General features: G+C 49.5%; 1 protein-coding gene across 6 annotated transcripts in view; it reads left to right on the top strand.

The window, feature by feature from the left end:
- The first annotated feature begins 226 nt into the window (after positions 1-226).
- The window catches only part of PIEZO2 (piezo type mechanosensitive ion channel component 2), a 453482-nt gene continuing 439575 nt past the window's right edge, over positions 227-14133 (top strand). For 5 of the 6 annotated variants that reach the window (XM_051851439.2, XM_051851440.2, XM_051851437.2 and 2 more), the window contains exon 1: positions 263-1212. In XM_051851439.2, coding sequence (XP_051707399.1) covers positions 1149-1212 — 64 coding nt within the window. In that variant the 5' untranslated portion in view covers positions 263-1148. Of the gene's footprint in view, positions 1213-14133 lie in introns of all 6 variants that reach the window. The other variant, XM_070050492.1, reaches the window with a different exon arrangement.

Below are 14133 nucleotides of genomic sequence, written 5' to 3'. Positions count from 1 at the left end.
GGCCTCCGGGAGCTAGAGGCGCCAGAGCAAGCACGAGCGAACGTGCCCAGCCCACCTGGCTGACCAGGCCTGGCCCCCGCCTGCCGGCGTCGGGCGCCGACGGGGGCTCGCCCTCCGCGCCTTAATGCAATGCGCCAGCTTCCCGAGCAGTGCAGGGGCGGGCTCCGCGCGCGCCTCCGCGGTGCCGCCGTCCCATTGGCCAGGGGACACGCCCGTCGGCGAGGGAGGGCTTTGAAAGTTTCATTGAAGGTGGAGAAGTGCTCGCCCGCCGGGGAGCTCCCGCTGCGCCGCTAGGGCGAGGCTGCTCCGCGGCGGGCGTGGGGCGCGCGGGGCTCCCGGACGGCGCCTGGTTTTCTGTTCTTTTTGGAACTCTGGCAGTGAAGAAGAGTTGGAGTCCGAGCCACTCGTTAGGTGCTTTCGCCTCGATTCCTCCGAGCGGACCCACGCGAGCCCCACGGTGTCTGGGATGGTTCTGCGCTCCCGGCCGCTAGAGCCCGGGTCTCTCCGGCAGGAAGCTGGGGGGCGCAGAGGCTGAGCTGCGCCGCCTCTCGAGGATCCGCCGCGGGCTGCTCGGGGACCAAGGGCTGCAGGGTGAGAGTGGGGCATTTCTGCGAGCCCGGGCCGAGGGCTGCGCGTGGCAGAAGGGCTGGAGCCCGGCGACCGAGACACGTTGGCTTCGGAGAAGGTTCCGCGTCGAGAACTCCCCGGCCGCTACTGAACTGCGCCCCAGGAGCCGGGCTAGGGGACAGCGCTCTCCCGTCGCCCCGCTACCGCGGCGCGCAGCGCGCAGGACCCTCGCAAACTGTCCCCCTCCACCGCCCCTGCCCCTGCCCCCTGAAGAAACTGCCGCCGCCGCCGCCGAATTCGGGATTCTGCATTGCACTGGCCGGCCGCAGAGGGTCGGGCGCCTGCCTAGGTGGCTGCCAAGAGCCTGGTGAGCGGCTGCCCAGAGCCCGGCGGGCTAGGGGCGGCCGAGAGTCCAAGGAGAGCGCCCTCGGGGCACAGAGCGAAGCGGCTCGCGCCCAGATCATGCCCGGGAGGCTGCGAGCCGCCAGCGGCAGGAGGCCCTAGGCGGGCATGGACCTGGCGTCCCGGCCCTAGGGACCCTCGAGCCTCCCAGCTCTGCTCGGACTCGCCGGACCGACGCAATGGCCTCGGAGGTGGTGTGTGGGCTTGTCTTCAGGCTGCTGCTGCCTATCTGCCTGGCAGTAGGTGAGTCTCGTCAGCTCACCTACCCAGGTTACTTGGGGAGGGAGAGGGAGGCGTTTGGGTGGGGCGTCTATCAAAGTTGAGGGCATTTGCACTACGGGATTCGGTTCAGGAAACCGGCTGCGTGGTCCCGGTACCAGAGGCGTCCTAAGCGCGCTGTCTAGGGCGCTACGGCCAGCCCCTCTCAATTCCCGCCCTGGGGCGCACCATCAGGGTCTCTCGGTCATCGGGTCACTGAGTCCAGTGACCGAGATCCGCATGTGCAGGGGCCTGTTGGGTTGAATTTGGTCACACGTGGTTTTTTTTTTTTTTTTTTTTTTTCCGTGGAGCACTCACTTGTGCACCAAGGTACACAATAGAATTGGACTGGAGCCCCCTCCCCCAGGCTCGGGGGTTGCACAGTGCGGGGCGCATCCGGAAGGCACTTAGGCCATCTCTCTTCCAACCCATATCCCAGAAATGGAGAAGGAAGAAAAGGGATAGGGGCGACGAGGTGAGGTGCAAGGACACAGTGCCTCGAGTTCCTTAACCTTCTACTTCCACAAAAGCCCCTACGACCACGGAGCTGGACGCCCAGGGTGTAGACCCAGTCCTGCCCTCCTGGCCCTGCTCTTTCCAGATTTTAAAAGGTTTGAAAAGCAAGGCTCGAGCTCGCTGAGACTGTCCAGGGTGAAGGGAGGGTCACCCCCTAGACGCCCAGACAAGCATCCCATTATTTCTATCGGGCTGGCAGCGGGCTCAAAGGCACAGGGGTCAGCTCTGCAGACAGCGGCAGCGTTTTTGGAGTGGGAGGATTTCCAAGTTTCTCCTTAAATACACAGTGCAAATTTGCATGGAATCCCACTCCAAAGAACGACCGAGCGCGTGCCTGCCTTTCGCTCTCCCCTACCAGAAAACAGACCGCTGTCTGCCAAGGCGCGATTGCATCTTGAAAGAGCGCGAGGCCTTCGCAGAAGAGGCCCCCTTTCTGCGTCTTCACCAGAGGTGGAAGAGTCAGGACCACACCTGCGCTCTGCGTTCTGTCTCTGCCAAGAAAGGGGCGAGTGTGTGGGGGTCCACGCCAGTCGTCGTGAGGTTTTCGTTGTCTGCTATGTGCCGCTTAGTTGAGCGCAGCTCTTGCAAGAAACCTGAGGAGAGCCAGGGAAGGCTCTCTGGGTGGACTTGAGCCTTGGGGACGCGGGGTCCCCAGGCAGCGGGAGGGGACCTCCACTTCGAGTCCAGGCAGGAGCGTTTTGCGCGGCCCTTTGTTGTTCCTTCCTAACCCCAGTGTAGATGAAGGGCGCACCTTCAGCCAAGCTCATGGGGAATGGATGAGGGGAAGGGCTCTTCAGGGGCGCTACACGCGGGGGAGCGGGGAATATCGCTGTCAGCCGTCATGCCTGCGCCCCAAGCGCCTGGCACACTCAGTATCTGCATGAGGATAGGAAGGGAGTACCTGCCTGAGTGTGCAGCAGTGTGCCCGGCCACTCGGTGGTCGCCGGTGCCAGCGGGGGAGGAGGCCTGCCTAGCGGCGCTCTACTCAGAAGCCCCCTGTCCCCCACTCCCTCCGCGCTCCGAACAGTCCCACCCGCCACTTCCTGTCCCGCTTTCTGCTGGGGCCAAAGCTCCAGAGTCTGCTCTGGGACTTGGCACGCCCAGCCCAGTGAGAGGAGAGCGGGGGCTGATCTCTGACCCTGCTGCGCCCTGAGCTTGAGCCCCCGCGGGACTCCGCTCAGCTGCCCCCATCACCCCTTGGCTGCTGGGGCCAGGCGGTGGTGTTCCGACTTCCTGAGGGTGCTCCAGGCCCCAGGCCTTTTAGGGGGACTTGAGCTCTGGGCTGCGGAACGGAGCTCTGGTGCGAGGCGCAGGGGAGGGGCTGCTTGGAAGTTTCCAGGCAGCTCAGGAGGGTGCAGCAGCCATTACCTGGAGACGGTCCGACCTAGACCTCTCTCCCTCACTACCCTGCTCACCACCTGCAGACTTGAACCCCAGGGTGGACTAGGATTAAGGATGCCTGGCTGATTTGGGTGGAGCTGGAGTGGTCCCCCGCTTCCTGAGAGGCCCCATCCTGCTCCCTCCCGGGCAGCTGAGGGGCCCAGAGGTTTGGGAGGCTGCCTTCTCTGATCCTGTTCTTTATCTGGACCCCCACAGCTCCCTGGGCACAGCTAGGCTGGCCTCTGTGTGTGTGTGTGCCAGTGTGTTATGAGTGTGAGTATGTGATATATGGGTGTGAGTGTAAGAATGTGTTGTATATATATGTGTGAGTGTGTGTGCATCCTTATGTGCACGTTTTGAGAGTATGTGACTATGCAAATTTGTTATATGTTTGGGTGGGAGTGTTTGTAGGTATGCCTTGTGTGCATGGGTGTGTGCATGTGAGTATGAGAGTATGTGTGCATGCCATTGTGTTCTGAGTATGTGTGGGAGTGTGAGTTTGTATGAGTGTGTAAGTTTGAGTGTGAGTGTGACCATGAGGGTGAGAGGTGGTAGTGCCCCCAGATCAGCCTACATAGCCTGTTGCCTCTCTTCACCATCGTGGGCACCTGGCTCCCTCAGGGCTGTCGAGGCAGGGGACTGGCTCCTGGCTGGAATGCCGCCTTCTCCTCGCTGTACCTAGAGAGGGCTGCTTGGACATCTCCTGATTTGAGCGTTTGATTCTCTCCCGCATTAAGTGGAGGTTTTCAAGGTTATTGTGGGGTTTTCAGGTCTGCCTGCTCCCAAGGTGCTGCTAAATCAAATATTCAGATTTCCCTAATGCCCTGGGCATGGAGAGTGCAGTGGTGTGCTTGCCATTAGAATCGGTTTTACATTTCAGCCATCTATTTTTATATCTGGGCAAGGCAACCTTCAAAGCTAGACCTTTGTGGGAGCTTCTATTTTCCTCTAAACCCATTTCTCTAACACTGATGTTGAGTTTCTCCTGCACAGAGATGTGCTAGCCTTCTCACCTAGTGATAGATGATAAAAATTAACTGCCATTGTGTAAAACCTGACACTTAAGACTTTTTTCTTTTTCTCCATGAGGGAAATTAAATGGGAAGTGATAAGTGAAATTGAGCCTCCTGTATGCAGGTGTTACATGATTCTTGGGTGTTAAAAAGCAAAATAAAACCACACAAAGTGAACATCCAGTGACAAATACACCTAGCACCACAGATGCTGAATATTTTTAAAAAAGGAATTTGTTTATCTGAAAGTCGGAATTTCAGGGGGAGAGAGGAAGAGAGAGAGAGAGAGAGAGAGAGATTGCACCCATTGATTCACTGCCCAAAATGCTGCAACAGACAGGGCTGCTCTGTACTAGGTGGAAGCCAGGAGCCAAGAGCTTCATCAGGTCTCTCACATGGGTAGTAAGGACCCAAGCACTCAAGCCATCTTCTGCAGCCTTCTCAGATATATTAGCAAGGAGCTGGATCAGAAGTGGAGCAGCTGGGACTCAAACCAGCACCCGTATGAGATGCCATTGCTGCAGTCAGTGACTGACTCTACTGCATCACAGTGCCTGCCCCCACAATGAACATTTTAAATATATCCAAAGTTATCATTATCTGTGACTCTTGGTAACCATCTGATTTATTTAATTACGCACAGCATATAAAAAAGCCAAAAGCTCCCATAATACCATGCAATCTATTTAATATCTGAGACTGTTGAACACTTTTCAAATATTTTCACATTTTTTTCTCCTTTTCAAAAATATTTATTTTCATCTACTCGAAAGGTAGAAAAACACAGAAAGGGAGGGAGAGAGAGTGAGAGCCAGAGAGAAGAGAGAGTTCTTCCATCTGCTGATTCACTACTCAAATACCTCAACAGTCAGGGTTGGGCCATGGCAAAGCCAGGAGCCTGACATTCCATCTGGATATCCCACATGGGCATCAGGGACCGCAGGCACTTGAGCCATCACCTGCTGCCTCCCAGGATACATTAGCAGGAAGCTGGATCGGAATTGGAGCAGCTGGGATTCAAAATGGCACTCCGATATGGGATATGGGCAGACAAAGTGGCAGCTCAAACCACTTCACCCCAGTGTGTAACCCACATTTATTTTATTGTTAAAGATTTATTTATTTATTTGAAAGGCAGAGTTACAGAGAGGCAGAGGCAGACAGAGAGAGGTCTTCCATCCACTGGTTCACTTCCCAAATAGCTGCAACAGCTGGAGCTGGGCTGATCTGAAGTAAGAGCTGCTTCTGGGTCTCCCACGAGGGTGCAGGGGCCCAAGGACCTGGGCCATCTTCTACTGCTTTCCCAGGCCATAGCAGAGAGCTGGATCTGAAGTGAAGCAGCTGAAACTCGAACAGGCATCCATGTGGGATACTGGGACTGCAGACGGCGGCTTTACAAGCTACTCCACAGCGCTAGCCACCCCCACATTTATTTTAACATAACCCTACTGTGTCACCCATTTTGGGGTATATGATTTGAGTTTATTCCAGAGTCAGTGATGGGTTCATGGGTTTTTATTCACATGCCCCATCTGCATAGTGTTGTCTGCAGTTTCCAAATGTCTTACCTAAAAGAAGTGATTTGACCATATTCTGGCAAGGGCAGGGGAAGCCTGGTCTGGACAGAACCAAGAGAAAATGGAGACAGGGTCCATGGTAGCCTCCCTAGCTTGTGCTGAGTTTGTGTTGTTTGAAAGCAGAGTAACAGACAGGGGGAGAAACAAAGACAGAGATCTTCTATCCTCTGGTTCACTCCCCAAATGGTTGTAAAGGCTGGGGCTGGGTCTTGCCCAAGTCAGCAACCTAAAACTCTTTCAGGGTCTCAAACATGGGTGGCAGGGGCCCATGTTCTGCTGCTTTCCTACATGCATTGGCAGGGAGCTGGATAACAGCTTAAACTGCTGTGCCATGATGGTGATCCTGATGCTGGCTGTCTTAACCGGCATGTTAACCGTCTGGCCAAACACCTGCCCCTCGCATATTATTTTGAAAACCCATTTACACACAGCCCAAGAATAACCAGTGAAGTTAATTGGTATCTGATCAGGGTTAGTCTCCCCTGTGAATACTGCTGTAGGTCTCAGAGTAGAAGAATTCAGCTGCTGAAATTGAAAACATTTACAGTAACTTTCTTCCCTGTCACACTTCTCAGCCTTATGGAGGTAGATAGTATTTATCATTTTCAGAAAGACAAAATAACTGGAAAGGATTAGGTATCTGTTGTTTAATTGTAAATCAAATCGGTTTGTCAAGACAGATGGGCAGGGCCCTGGAGTTTTATGTTTGCCCTGTTGTTTTGGAAATGGCTTTGCTGTTTATTTATCCTCAGATATAAGCAGGTTGCTTTGAGCTTTTCCTCTGGGAGATGTTGCTACTTGCAACTTTTTTTTTTTTAAAGATTGATTGATTTGCAAGGCAGAGTTGCTGAGAGAGGAAGAAATACAGACCTTCCATCCGCTGGCTCACTCCCTAAATGGCCACACAGGCCAGGGATCAGTCAGGCTGAAGCCAGGAGCATGAAATTCCATCCTGGTCTCCCACGTGGGTGGCAGGTGCCCAAGCATTTGTGCCATCTTCTGCTGCTTTTCCAGGTGCATTAGCAGGAAGCTGGATCAGAGATGGAGGAGGTGGGACTCCAGCTGGCGCTCATATTGGATGCTGATGTTGAAGACAGTGGCATAACCTGCTGCACCACCATAGAGGACCATCACTTGGAATTTAAGAACCTCCATTCAGAGCTAGCCTCTGCCCTTTACTGTGTGATCAGAGTTGTTGTTTTTGCCATCCCCTTTCCTTCCTGTAAAATGGTCATCTGAGTACTTCCTCACACAGCACACCTCTCTTGACCCCCTGCAGGTGCCCCATCACTTCACCTGCATAATGCTGAACAGAAGAGCAGGGTTGCCTGGAGAGTATCTTACCTGAAATTAAGAGATGAGCAGGTAGTACCAGGGACCATGGGATTCCTAGGGCAGCATCTCAGTGCCTTCCTATTCAGGAGTTAGTGAGTGTCGTGGGGGAGCATGCATTCGTAATCAGTTTTTTTTTTCAACCCTTGTCACCTAATGTTCCAGGTCTCCAGAGTCTCATTTTTCTGATTAAATCATGTTGTTGGCACCAGTGCTGTGACAAAGTAGGCTAAACTTCCGCCTGCGGCACCAGCATCCCATGTGGGTGCCAGTTGGTGTCCCCACTGCTCCTCTTCTGACTCAGCTCTCTGCTGTGGCCTGGGAAAGCAGTAGAAGATGGGCCAAGTCCTTGTGCCCCTGCACCCACGTGGGAGACCCGGAGCTCCTGGCTCCTGGCTCCTGATTGGCTTAGCTGTGGCCATTTGTGAAGTAAACCAGCAGATGGAAGACCTCTCTCTCTCTCTCTGTAACTCTGTCTCTCAAATAAATAAATAAACATTTTTAAAAATCACATTCTCCCTAGATCTAGATGAGTGGTGTTTTCTTTGTTTTTCTGATACTACACCATCATTTTCTTTTTTTTTTTAAGATTTATTTATTTATTTGAAATGCAGAGTTAGAGAGGGGCTGAGACAGAGAGAGAGAGAGAGAAGTCTTCCATCAGCTGGTTCACTCTTCAAATGGCTGGAACAGTCAGAGCTAAGCCAATTCGAAGCCAGGAGCCAGGAGCTTCTTCTGGGTCTCCCAAGTGGGTACAGGAGCCCAAGCACTTAGGCCATCTTCTGCTTTCCCAGGCCATAGCAGAGAGCTGGATCGGAAGAGGAGCAGATGGGACCTGAACCGATGCCTGTATGGAATGCTGGGACTGCAGATGGCGGCTTTACCTGCTATGCCACAGCACCAGCCCCAACCATCATTTTCATTACTTAATTTAATTTTGTTACTTAATAGAATTTTATTGAACATTTTAACGTGACATTTTCCTTTTGGGTCCTTGTGTTACCTCATGGTTAATTTTAAGTCAAATTACCTGGCATCCAAAGTGTGTATTTTTTTTTTTTTTGCATAATTACTCAGGGGAAACTAGAATCTGGTAAACGCACCTGCATATTTGAGATGAATTGATTAAAGATAGGGTGATAGAATGTGTGTAATATACATTACATTTTGCAAGATTTATAGATTTAAGCAGTGGTTTTGGGGACATGGGATCAGGCAAATCTAATGAAGAAAATATGCTACTGAATGGGAACTAAATACAAAGCTACATTGGAAAAGTATTTATAAAATATTTGGCTACAGCATGGGAGTTTGTCATATGCCTGAGAGTCTACACTTGGCCTTCCAGACCCATCTGGGATATGGTGAGATCAAAGGGACGAGGAGACTTGAAGGACATTCTAACCCTCCATGCACAGCCCATCAAACATGTAATTTTTAACAAGTTCATAATTTTTGAGCAGTGCAATAATCATCTAATGAGAATACAACATTTTGCTGAACTATTTTTATAACATAAAAGGTTGCATTTTTACTGTTTTTGAAAAAAAACTGTATCTTGATAGTTACCAGTTTAAAAATGTTTTCTTGTCTCTTACAGAACACACACACACACAACACATTTTTGGTTGCCTTTTCTTCATATGGGTTGGTGAAGTTTTCCAATTATTACTTACCATTTAAAAAAATCTTCATTTCCTTTACTCGAAAAGGAGAGAGAGAGAGACAAAGATTGAGAGAGATTAAGATCTTCTATCTGCTGGTTCACTCCCCAAATGCCTGTAAACACCAGGACTGGACAAGTTTGAAGCCAGGAGCCCAGAATTCCATCTGGGTCTGCCACATGGTAGCAGGGGCCCAAGTAGTTGAGCCCTTGTCTGCTGTCTCTGAGGATGCATTAGCGGGAAACTGGATCAGAAGCAGAGGCAGGACTCAAACTAGGTACTCTGATGTGGGATGTGGGTGTCCCCACTGTACCACAATGCCTGCCACATTTGATATTTTTGAGTTATTTTGTGCTGTACTGGCTGGGCACAAGTCTGCATTAAACTGGGATATTAAGGATGGATAGACTAGGATACTTTAAAGAGTTTGGAAAGAAATGGAATTAAAAAATGCTTGTTTTAGTTCAAAAAATTTGAAATCTATGTATAGTTTTTTTGTAATTCACATTTTTTCATGAAAGTTTTGAAGAACTTTGTTTCTTCTGTTTTGTATGCGAATTTGCAAGTTTTAGGTAATTTTAGAGAAAAGGAGTGGATTTGGTCTAGCTATGCACTGAGTCTACCAGTACCAACAGTGTTGTGACTTGAGGGGTTAGAGGGGACTTTCTGTTGAGATATCACCAGGCACTGGAGGAGGACGGCTTGTCACTCCCTGGTAGGAGACTTCAGCTGCTCTGTCCCAGTTACCAATTCTGCCACCCAAACTCAGATGATTGTCCTCTCAGGGTTTTTTTCCAACTCTGAACCCTATACCCCACTATAATTCTGATGGTCAACCCCAGGCATCAGTGTGTATTCCCCCCGAAGGTTTCTTTGGTGTGCTTGGAACAGGCCATGGCCAAGTGACCAAAGTATCCTTTCGCTCCTTGATCTGCACTTTTGCAGGGGGACTGTTGGAGCCACTGCCCTTATATGCAAGGCTGTTCAAACCAAATGCACTGATCATGGATGTTCCTCCAGGTTTGCCCTTGCTCATCTCAGCCCACAGTGCCCTAGTTTTACCTCCTGTGTGTCCTGCAGCAGAGAGAACCCGGGGCCTCCATCTCGGCTTCTTTCACCTTTTGTGGCCTCCAGCTAGTGAAAGCCCCCTCCCCCCCACCAACATTACTTCTTGAGTGAAGAAGAGTGGGGCTTTTTCAGGGGCCAATTACATTCCAGCCTTAGCCTCAGTCAAATCAGGCAACCCACTGTTGTTGTTCTCACCTTAAGTACATCGCTTGGCTGTTAGTCCAGCAAGCTTGCATCTCTGTCCTGGTAGCAAGTAGGTTCTTTTCTCCTGTTCACTGATGTTCCTTTCAACCAATTCCAAGCAAAGATAGTTCTATGCTTCATAAGTCCTCTTTTCAGTACAAAAATCTGGCTAGGCAAGAGTGGTCTGGAGTCGATCTGTTAACTCTGTGCTCTGAGGTCTTCCAGGAAGGTGGTCTTGCTCTGTCCCCCTGCGGGCTTGTGTCCATCCTGATGGTGCAGACAGCCTGTGCTGCATCCGCCTCGAGTTGGAAGATGGGGAGAGAACCGCGGAAGGGACACTCCTTGCCCACCCGTAAGGTTACAACCCGGAAGGTGCATGAATCACTGCTGCTTGCCTCCCATTAGCCTGGACTTAATGGTATTATCCACCTTCCCAATGCTAAGGGGTCTGGAAAATGCCATCCTCTTCTCAGTGGAATAGTGTGCTCAGCTAAAATGGAAGGTGGGTCTGTGGCAGTGAGAGGCAATGAGCAGTCGTGTGCAGACATCCACTTGTGCCTCCTGCATGTGAAGCTAGCATCATGTCTTGTAGACATAGATGATTTTTTTTTCTTAGACCCCACTGCACTGCCCTGTTACCTGTAGCTAGACTCAAGTCCCCATAGTTCCTAATAGTAAAGGCCCAAGTGTGACCTATGAGGATGTGTGTTTTCTCTGAAAGGACTGCAAGGCTTCTCCTAATTTATGCATACAGGTATCTGGGGAATATGTATGGGGATGGTTGTTAGGTGTAGAATGATCATGGAGGAGCATGAAGGTGGATCAGATGAATTGACTGATAGGGGCCCATTAAGCAGAGCTTCTGGATTCAGTGTTGTGAGTTGAGGGGTTAGAGGGGGCTCTAACTGGTTGCCTGGTTGGTTGGTTGAAACATGGGCCAGAAGGTAGCCTACACAGAGTGAGGCTGAAGTGCCAGAGGGCCTTGGTTCACTGCAGAGGAAGGGACCCAGAGGCTTAGGGAGCTTTCATCACGACAGTGAGAAGCAAATGTGTGAGGGGAGCCCCAGCGTCCATGAAGGGCACTGTGGATGCTCCTCTGTGTGGGTCAGGAATGACAGTGGGTGGCAAGGGCCAAGTTCTGGTACTAAGTTGTTAAAGGCAAGGTGGGTGTGGTCACCAGTAGGGCAGTAAGACTGACATTTTCACTGAATGAAAGAGGGAGCTGTCAAATTGTAGATGTGGGGCCGTCGTTGTGGCATATCAGGTAAAGCCACTACCTGCAGTGCCAGCATCCCATATGGGCGCCAATTTGAGTCCAGGCTACTCTACTTCTGATCCAGCTCTCTGCTGTGGCCTGGGAAGCAGTGGAAGATGGCCCAAGTCCTTGTGCCCCTGCACCCGCGTGAGAGACCCTGAGGAGGCTCCTGGATCCTGGCTTCAGATCCGTACAGCTCTGGCCTTTGTGGTCAGTTGGGGATTGAACCAGTGGTTCACTCTGCCAGTGGATGGTTCACTCTGCCTCTTTGTAACTCTGACTTTCAAATAAATAAATACATCTTTTAAAAAACTGTAGATGCAGGTTAATCTTGATGACAGGGGGTTGGGAGGGTCACAATATCCCTGGGCATTTGGAGATTTATTGGAGAGAGACCTATGCAGAAAATAGCTCATCCTTCTTAAGGCCAGTTCTATATGCAGGAAACAATGCAACAGACTGCAAATGTATGGTATATGCCAGAGCCTAGGTATGCAGGAGGCTGTAGTGTCCAGGTGCATGCAAATGCAACCTGCACATGATGACACACACATGACAAAATTGTCTGGCACACCTTTCAGAATGTGTTCCTGTCATTGAGTGACGTGTGACTGTTCTCAATAAATAGTGGCTCTTGTGATTAGTTCCATACTCTGAACAGTTAGGCATTATGGTTTTTAATAAAAAGTGCTAAGTTGAGGACCTACTCATCAGGAGCCACACAGTTTCCATGGGCAGACAATTAAGACTTGCAGTTGACTTACAAGGAAGTCTTGGACCATGACCTGTTGAAAGTTGAGGATAGTCTTGTCCTTGCTGCCCACCTGACCATCAGATGCACTGGGAGGCGTCTGAGCCATTGCTCATTGTTACCTTAAAACAATGTGACAGCTTGTTACCTGTGAAACAATGTGAGTTCCTGGGCAGAAATGATCCTCCGATCCTCCCATGGTGCCTTGTTCCTACTCCTGACAGTTTTGTACTTGGCGAAGTGATTTCTCTCTCCCTTCCATGTGTCTGCAGGAGCAGGAACCATGTTCCACTCCTGTTGCTATTCCCAGCACTAAACCTACTGCCTAACATATAGTGACCATTTAAAAATATACTTTCTGAGTTGCAGATTTTTCTAACTGTGAAACTGTATCTGATCATTGCAATTCAGCCATTTACAAGGGCTGTAACCCACAGTGAGCACTAAAGTCAGTTTGCCAATTGACTAATTAAAACATTCACTCACTAAAATTTTTCTCTTGAATATCTTAGAAGTCTGAAAATAGGATTAGGTCTAACTTTCTATAGTTATTGCTTTTTACATCTTTGAATTTAAATTTGTGACATTTATGTATACTCTCTGTGACTTTCAAAAGGTGAATTTTCTCACTATGAAAATTTAACGCCTTTTACTCGCTTTGCAGTGAATAGTGATGGCAAAATCTATTTGGCCATGGTGAAGATTGCTAGGCGAATCATCCTTGAACTGCATATCATTTTTTAAAATGTTTTAAGCTTTCCTGGAACCACACACATCGATCTGTTTTCTCTTGTGGTCAAACCCTCTAGGTGAGCAGATTTGGCCGCAGGTACAGAAAAGGAGCAGGAAGGAAGACCCTTAACAAACTGGTGATTTTGACCCTAAGCACCACAGAAATGAATTCTAGAGATGAGCACATTTGAGTCCTCAGTGTTTCTGCCACTTTCCCCCTCCTTCTGCTTTCCACAAATCATACTTGCCTACTTGCACAGTCTGGCCTTGGAGTTGCCTCAGGAGCGTGCACCACGGGGAGCTTCCAGATGGAGAGTAGCTGGCAAAGACACCCCAGTCTGACGTTGTCCTGAACAAACCTATACCCTGTTAAAAATGAGCCCTGTAGCCTTGGCTAGTCTCAGGAGCTCTCCGTTCCCCAGGGATATCATCTATAGAACGAGGTGTTTCAAGGCTGAGGTGTTTCAAACATTTTCACGATGTAAAAAGGTGTGACTATAAATCACTACTTTTAAACCAACACACCAGAATATTTACTTCTAAATCACTCTGGTTCATTAATTATTTTTGGACTTGCCCTCCAAGAAAGGTTAGGAAATAAATGCTCAAAGGAAAATAATTTTTTGTCATCTTGTTATTTGCTGGAACAATTTACAGAACTGTTGGTAATGATGGAGAAGTAGTCTTGTTAAGGCTTTGCAATTTTCCTATTTCAGTGACACTCTCTCATTCACTTCTTTTTTTTAAAGATTTATTTACTTATTTATTTGAAAGTCATAGTTACATAGAGAGAGAAAGAAATGCAGAGAGAGAGAGAGAGAGAGAGAGAGAGAGAGAGAGGTCTTCCATCTGCTGGCTACAACAGCCCGAGCTGTGCCGATCCTAAGCCAGGAGCCAGGATTCTCCTCGGGGTCTCCCACGAGGGTGCAGGGGCCCAGAGACTTGGGCCATCTTCCACTGCTTTCCCAGGCCATAGCAGAGAGCTGGATCGGAAGTGGAGCAACCAGAACTTGAACCGGCGCCCATATGGGATGCCAGCGCTGCAGGCGGTAGCTTTACCTGCTAGGCCACAGTGCCAGCTCCTCTCACTCACTTGTAATGCAGGGCCACACAGACTACATTGTTCCTGGAAATAAGACCATCAAAATATGTGCTCATATTTGGTCTGGAATGAATTGGGTATCTTTGTAGAAATTAAGATTCATATTTTACCACTCACATTTTGGGATCTAGCATGCATATAAAGAAAACCAGCTACCTTATAGTGATTATTTGAAGCTAAATGGTCTTCCATGGATACAGAACTAAATATACAAGATTTGAGTCAGGGAAAGCTATTGTGAATAAAATCTTGACTTTAATCAGCATAATATTACAGAGACTTTATACACCTTTGTGATCTTAGCTAGATAATTCTATTATCGATTAAAGGAAA

This window comes from Oryctolagus cuniculus, chromosome 10, assembly GCF_964237555.1.
Source record: "Oryctolagus cuniculus chromosome 10, mOryCun1.1, whole genome shotgun sequence".
NCBI classification, from domain to species: Eukaryota; Metazoa; Chordata; class Mammalia; order Lagomorpha; family Leporidae; genus Oryctolagus; species Oryctolagus cuniculus.
Note: the sequence above shows the minus strand (reverse complement) of the source record. Positions and strands in the feature narration are given on the sequence as shown.